At 33.9% G+C, this 7493-nt stretch overlaps 2 protein-coding genes and 1 non-coding gene across 3 annotated transcripts; 2 read left to right on the top strand and 1 right to left on the bottom strand.

The window, feature by feature from the left end:
* The first annotated feature begins 960 nt into the window (after positions 1-960).
* On the top strand, positions 961-3897 carry LOC103494370 (homeobox-leucine zipper protein ATHB-40). Its single transcript, XM_008455505.3, has 3 exons — positions 961-1183; positions 1293-1615; positions 3591-3897. The coding sequence occupies exons 1-3, from the start codon at positions 1096-1098 to the stop codon at positions 3831-3833; spliced, it is 654 nt and encodes a 217-aa protein (XP_008453727.1). The 5' UTR covers positions 961-1095; the 3' UTR covers positions 3834-3897.
* Positions 3898-5016: 1119 nt separating this feature from the next.
* LOC103494368 (scarecrow-like protein 15) lies at positions 5017-7158 on the bottom strand. The gene has a single exon (XM_008455503.3). The coding sequence runs from the start codon at positions 6815-6817 to the stop codon at positions 5216-5218; it is 1602 nt and encodes a 533-aa protein (XP_008453725.1). The 5' UTR covers positions 6818-7158; the 3' UTR covers positions 5017-5215.
* Positions 6220-6400, top strand: MIR171I (microRNA MIR171i). The gene has a single exon (NR_120704.1). It is a non-coding gene; the product is annotated as a microRNA MIR171i (primary transcript).
* Positions 7159-7493: the final 335 nt, after the last annotated feature.

The following is a 7493-nucleotide window of genomic DNA, read 5'->3' as shown; positions in this document are numbered from 1 at the left end:
GAGAACAACTTTTATCCACCTAAGACACCCCTTTAGTTATTTAGCTAGTAATTAGGAAACTCTTTTATCCATTTAGTTCCATTAAATATAAGACTTGTGCTTTCAATCTTAACGTTGGAGGTTTTATTTTCTTATTATCCCATATAGATAAACAAACGTAAGTACGTACATACATGCTTGCAATACATTAAAAAAAAATGTTTGTAGCATTAATGACAACCAACATAAGTTTCACGTTATTATCTAACTTCCTATAATTTCTTAAAATAAAAATATTATCATTAAAAAAAAAAATCTTAGCTCGTAATTGACGTGAACTTTCATAGTAGAAGTAGTAGATTTGATCCTCATCTTTGCAACTTGGTATTATTATTTCAAGACCAAACAAGTATAGCTCAATTATCATAGAGTCGACTTTACCCTTTAAAGATTGAAGGGTGTCGGTCTCTCGTGTATCTTGTTGTACTAAAAAATAAAAAATAAAAAAATAAAAAAATAAAAACTTTTGTCTCCTTCATTTACAGTAACCCAATAATAAAGTAAAATGAACTATCACCTCTCTTCCCCAAGAATTTATAAAAGGGAGGAAAAAGAGAAGACATAAAAACTAAAGCAAAATTTGTCTTTTTATTTATTTATTTTATGGATGAAACGCATGCTAAAACAAAAGAAATTGACGTGAGTATATTATAGCCTTTCGTTATCAAAGTTTCTATCTTTTATAATAATATAAACCCCTTGAAAGAAAAGACCTTTAAGATACAAAATGACCAAAATACCCTCTGCCTTTTTAACCAAAGACAACACTCTTTTCCCTTATCTTTATGAATTAATTCCCCCTCTCATTTGTCATCCATTATATTATTCATGTAAGTAAATTAAAGAAATTATGTTGTTGTTGGGAGTAGGCAACAACATATATCACTTTCCTTTATAAATAAGGCAGCCCGTGAGCTCTGTTTTCCCAACCCAATCTAAAGTCTTCCCCTTTTATTTTAAAAAAAGAAATCAAACTATTCTCCACTCCGTTTTCAAGAAATCCTGAAAACTAGATAGAGAAAAACACAGTAATACAACAAAACCAAACCAAAAACTATGAACCAACAACAAACTGAAGAACATCAATCAGTACAAATCTCTCAGTTGTACAATGGATTATACATCCAAATGCTACCCCAACAAGGTTTGTACCTTCTTTTTTGTTAAAGGGTTTTTGCCTCTTTTTGGTAAAATTTACCCTATATTCTCTCTTTTCTTCTGTGAATTGAACTTCATTTTCTTAAGCATTTTAGGTAATCTGGGTGAGTCTAAACCGAGACGACGTCGTAAGAAGAACAGAGGATCGGAAACAGAGGCGTCATCGGGTGGGAAAAAGAGGAAGCTGACGGCGGCGCAAGTTCATCTCTTGGAGTCGAATTTTGGTAGTGAACATAAACTGGAATCGGAAAGAAAGGACCGGTTAGCGTCGGAGTTGGGATTGGATCCCCGGCAGGTGGCTGTGTGGTTTCAGAACCGCCGTGCACGGTGGAAGAATAAGAAACTTGAGGAGGAGTATTCTAATTTGAAGAAGCTTCATGAATCCGTCGTCGTTGAAAAATGCCGTCTTGAAACAGAGGTTTGTTTCCCTTTTCTCTTTATCTTCTTTGATCCTTAATTGAATCAAAAACATTTCCTTTATTGTTATTCAATTTAATTAGTTTAAGGGAGAAAATGGGAGAAAATGGGAGAAAACTTCTAATGCTATGATTAGTATTTAAGATTTGGTATCATTTAATAATAATAATAATAATAATATACAGTTAATTGATTAGTTTTCAAATAATTCCATTAGTTAAGGTATACACTCCGATCAAATTATTTAGCCACATCTACTAAGCTAAAAGAAAAAAAAAGTTATATAGTCAAAGTGATTCCAAAATTGAATTGACCTTTCTTTTTAGAAATGTTCAATTTTACGTTCTTATATGTGTTGTTAAAAAGTTACGTGTACACTACTTAAAGTTAATTGGTTATTACTTAAGGTTAGGCATATATAAATATTGCGTGTAGAAAATACTCTTCCTAATTTTACATTCTGACCTTCTCTAGTTCTTTCTTATAAGATAGGTTCCTAAATTTTAGCAACCTTCTAACATAGCCAAAGGAAAGACACAATATTAATTCATACAAAGACCTATAAAAAATTTAATCATTAAAGTTTACCGATGATGATAGGGATATATGATAAGTAATAATAAACAATAGGATTAATAGAAATGGATGAGTAATAAATATAGAAGGGTTAAAAGATGAATTTGGGTAAAAGTAAAGGGTGGAAAAAGAAAAGAGTGGAGGAGAAAAGGTGGGTAACTTTGGGGTGAAAAAGAGAGGAGTGGACCAACATGAATGAACGTGCATGGGCTCTTGGCTCGAAGAAACCCCACGCCACTTTGTTTGTTTACAATCAGCTGCCAAATATATATAATATATATATATATATATATATATATATATATATATATATATATATATATATTTTTTTTTATTAAAGAGAAAAAAGAAATGGTTTGAGAGAACTTTTGATAAGCCAATTGGCTTACAACAGCCACCTCATTCCACAACTAAATTAATTTTTTCAAACTAAAAATTGAAAATTAGAATAGAAAAGAAAAAGTAAGTAATAAAGTTATTTCGTACTATGTTGTCTGTGTTTCTATGGGCTATCGGCCCACTTTGGTGGGTCTCACTTTACACATTTCACTTATCAAACACAAAATTCTATCTTCCACTTCTTCCTACCACACTACAACACATGTAAACGTGAAAGTAAATGAGAACAGTCAATATTCTCTTTAGTACCTTTCTTTTTTCCTTTAAATTAAGTCAGTAAATGTTTTTTTCCACGTTTTAGAGGGTGTCTGAGTCTCTAAGTTATAGTTTATTTAGAATAATTTATGTTTGTGATGTAGATTATTTTAGTTTGGATTATAATTATACGTGTTTGATATGTAGACTATTTTAGTTTAATAAGGAAATAGTAAACACCGTAGCAAAGAATAAAAAAATGATGAATGTCAAATAATAAAAATTCTAGCAAATAGTAAATATTGTAGCAAATTGAGAATTTTAAAATAGTGTTTCCTATAGCTAACTAAACACTTTTAAAGTAGTATTTACTACAACAAGAGGTGGTTATTATAGTTTTAGATAATTTTTTTCGAAACAGTCCTTTAATCTCTTGTTTTGTTTTGATATCTACTTTTCCACTCCTGCTTTCAAACAAAAGTCAAAATTTGCAAACTAACAAAATGTTGTTTTTTTTTAAAAAAAATAATTGTTTTTATTTTGACTAAAAATGCAAGTATTATACTTAAATTGGTAAAAAAATAAAACAAAATAAATTTAGGTTTCAAAATCCACAAACAAACAAAATAGTTAACTTTAATTTTTATAATTTAACCCTCCACTTCACCTGATAATAGTACATTTATTACAATTTCTAGGATTATATAAATTTGATGGCCCAATTTTGTCATAATATTGTATTGTACCAATATAAAAATAGAATTAATTACTAAATATTTGTTTTCAAACAAAAAAAAATGATGCAGCTATTGAAGCTAAAAGAGCAACTGATAGAAGTAGAGAAAGAGAAAGAGAGGGTAATAATGGGAGAACGGGCTGATGGGCCTTTGAGTAGTAGCAGCCCAAGCCCATCAATGTCAATGGAAGCTATGGAGATGGACCCAATATCCCTTGGGGAAATTTCACCATTATATGAAGAAGATGTGTTTTATTACATGCCTGAAAATTATTGTATTTATGGCATGGAATGGCCTAATCCCTACCTTTGATCTTCCTAATCAATTCTTCCCTCCTCCTTTTTATGTATTTTGTATAAAAAAAAATGTTTTATTACTTTTCTTCTTCCTCCTCCTCCTTTGTAGAATCTTTTATCAACTTAATGTAAATCCTTAACTAAAATTTCCTTTTCCGAGTGTTGATAATTTATAATTATACTATAAACTAGTAAGATTCAACGATTCAAGACAAAAATGATATCATACATTAATTAATAAGTAAATTAAATATTAACCAAATATACAAATTATCTTATAGTTCTTCATGTTAATAACCATATACCCGTTTGATGTCTAGAAATATTAGGCGGAAACGAGATTGCATTCTCTTTAAAGTGAGGTGATGTGGTATTTTGTATTCTTCATGTTTGTTCCAAGTCAAGATGTATCCTTCTCATATATTCGTTGAAAACGCATACATCTATCTATGCGTGATTGGACACGTTAAGGTTTTGTTTGGTTGTAGTTCAAGAATTGTTAATTCTCTATTCATTAGTATGTTTTCATTTGCTTTTTTTTAAAAAAAAGGATACAAGCCCTCAAGTTTGTCACTAAGTTGTGTTAAGTTTAATTTATCTTAGAAAGTATATATATAGTTAAATAACAAGCTTGCAGCTCAACATGTTACCGATACATAAAAAAGTAAGTAAATCTAATGTATCTTCAAAGTATATAGTTAATAAAGAGAGAACTACATGGATTCCTTCCATTTTATAAAATGTATTGGTGTTCTTGGAGAAGAAAATCCCTACAAACTTTGAAGTATGAAAAGAAGATGAAAAATAAAAGGAAAATTAACATAAAGAAGTAGCTAAAATAGTTGGAAATATAAACACAATAACATCATATAAGAAAGCAATTGAATAAACATGCACATTGACCAAGCCCCCTTGTCATTAAGGATATACACAAATTTATAGCTTCAATAATAAAACACCTCATAATATTAAACTCAAATCTAACAAAATTCTTGCAATATTCTAAGAAGAAGATTACGAGAATTTTGGATATCTAAATAAGTTCAATAAATAACAAAATCTTCAAAACCGACCTAAATGATCATCAAAAGACAATTTAAATCAAATAATTAAAAAAAGAAAAAGAATCATCATTATTAATTAAATTAGAATGGTTAAAAGAGATATTAAAAACCAAACTTGAAATATGCACGAAGTAGTAAGAAAAATCAAAATGGAATTTATATTAATTCCGAAAGGGATACATACGATTTTATGTACGTCCCTATATATATATATATATATATTTATAGTATTAAGTAAAATCCAACCCCCTAACCCCAATTTTTATGATGATTATAATAATAATAATAAATTTTGATTATTGGTTGAATCTTTTCTTTCTTTCTTTCTTAACCGTTAGCACCTCCATGCCGACGTGGCGACTAGAGGCCTCTCATGCCAACACAGCACCAGCTCAGCATTTCGTTTGCCTATTTGGAACCCTCGAACTTGTACTTTGCCAAGTAAGCACTCCGCTTGAAAATCTGCAAACTGACTCAGTGCCACCGGTTTCATCCCGGCCCCATGGAACACCTCCCTCCACGGCGGCGCCGCCATTCTCCCCGCCCCTTCAACTGCCGCCAGTATTTTCGGCCGGACTACGAACGTTTCGATCCTCCGCACCCACTCACAGCTAGCCCCCGCCGCGTCCAACGACTCCAACATCAGTGCGTAAAACTCTAGACTATCCATCAAATTCCTCTTGAACGACGTTGCGCCAGAGTCCGACCACCCGTCACCGTCGACGAACACGACGACACACGGCGACACTCTCCGCACGTCGGCGAGAAAAGAGGCTACGCTATTTATACTCCCAAGACGGGAAAAGATGGTGGGACTTAACAGAATCGCCGACTTCTCTCCTTCCATGAATTTCACGGATTTGAAAGACAACGTCTGGAAAGTTCGAAGTGGGACTAGATCTATATGAAATCGAATTTTCAAATCCTGCGCGAATTGGCAGAGGTTCTCTCTAATCAACCTACTCTCAATGGCAAATTCTTCCGGCACGATGGCGGTAATCCGAAGAACCGGCGGAACAACATTCCTAGACTCTGCTTTTTCGACGATCTCCTTCATGAAAGATGCGTACTGCCCACCAAATCCGATGTCGAAATCAATAATATGAATGATTGAGGAAGAGTTGAGAGCTTCGAGAAGGGCTTGATTGGTGGTGAAGTGAGAAAACATGGGGATCGGAGAAATAACAGAGAAGGCCTTGTAAGCTTTGATGGTATGGACGATATCGGGCCAGGACGAGAGTCGATTATGGCGATTGGGAGAGGGAGAAAGGAGAGATTGAAGAGCTTCTTTGAAGAAGAAAGCAGCCCGGTGAAGGGGGTTAGTGGAGGAAGTGGATTGAAGGCGTTGATTGAGCCGTTCCAATATCACATGAGCAAGTTGGAAATCGTTGGAATCGAAGCAATCGGCAGCGGCGACAAGATCTTCAAGGAAATCAAGAGATGGGTTGTTGGGATTGAAGGAATTGAAGGATTGGAGGATGGTGGGGGAGTGATTTGAGAAGGGTTCAGAGAGGAAGAAATCAGGGGGAAGAAGGTGGGAGGTTTGATCCAAGGATTGGGAGTGGAGAAATTCAGGAAAGTGAGGAACATGATCATGATTGGTGTTGTTTTTTAGAGAAGAATTGGAGTCATCATGTAAGCCCAAATCACCCATAATGGAGTCCCAATCCAAATTATGAAGAGCTTGTTCATCCCAATCTAGAGGATGGTTGTTGTGGCGGTCATCAGAAGAGGAGAGGGGGTTGTCGGGCGCCACGGGGCTAGGACTGCGGCGGAGATCAAGGACGGAGGTGGGCTCGTAACACGTAGTGGCGGCGGTGGAGATGGTGGTGGGAGTGTGGAAGGCGATGGTAGAAGGAGAGGAATGGAGTTTAGGATTTGGGTTAGGAGTAGAAGAGGGTAAGGATAATTGGTTATTGGAAACAGGAACTCTCATAGCTAATTAGCTAAGAAGAGTTTTGTTAAGTTTCTTCTCTCTTGGTGTGTTTCTGGTTTTTGTGAAGATGAATATATATGATTGGAGTGAATTTATGAAGAAGGGAGTTTACGGAAATGGAGTAGAAGAGGAGGGAGGGAGCGGTTTTTATCTTTGGGGATTGATGTGTTGTCAAATGCATGCCAAAAAGGCATGGCCATATTAAAGGATCCTCTTTGGAAAATGGAACTGTCCCACCATCCTTTCCTTCTTCTTTATTGGAAGGAAAAAAGATCACTTTTTATCTCTACGAGTGTCAACACCCTTCATCATACAATCTACAATACAAATTCAACTATTATAATCATACCATTAACTATAATACATATTATTATTCTAAATCTCTATTTGTCATGGATTTCATATTTCTTCTAATCTTTACTATTTCTAATTCATCCTTTCTTTCCTTTTTCTATGCAAACTCATACCAATCAACTCAACATCCTAACACCTCTTTAGTTTCATCTATTAAAGTTAGGATAAGAATTTCACTCCCATAACATCATAAACAAAAGTAAAAGTAAAAAGGGAAAAAATAGCTCCAAAAAAGGAAAAAAAGAAAACCATTATACATTATTAGGGTTATAATTGACATCCATGCACATAAAAGATGAGAGCATATCATATACATATATGT

The sequence above is a fragment of the Cucumis melo genome, chromosome 7, assembly GCF_025177605.1.
Source record: "Cucumis melo cultivar AY chromosome 7, USDA_Cmelo_AY_1.0, whole genome shotgun sequence".
Classification (NCBI taxonomy): Eukaryota; Viridiplantae; Streptophyta; class Magnoliopsida; order Cucurbitales; family Cucurbitaceae; genus Cucumis; species Cucumis melo.
The sequence above is the reverse complement of the archived record's forward strand: the minus strand, read 5'-3'. Positions and strand labels throughout refer to the sequence as shown.

Bases quoted from the DNA above. Each gene is read 5' to 3' on its own strand.
- LOC103494368 (XM_008455503.3), bottom strand. From the start codon at position 6,817: ATGAGAGTTCCTGTTTCCAATAACCAATTATCCTTACCCTCTTCTACT.
- LOC103494370 (XM_008455505.3), top strand. From the start codon at position 1,096: ATGAACCAACAACAAACTGAAGAACATCAATCAGTACAAATCTCTCAG. The intron at 1,184-1,292 runs GTTTGTACCTTC...TAAGCATTTTAG, and splicing joins CCAAATGCTACCCCAACAAG to GTAATCTGGGTGAGTCTAAA. The intron at 1,616-3,590 runs GTTTGTTTCCCT...AAAATGATGCAG, and splicing joins AATGCCGTCTTGAAACAGAG to CTATTGAAGCTAAAAGAGCA.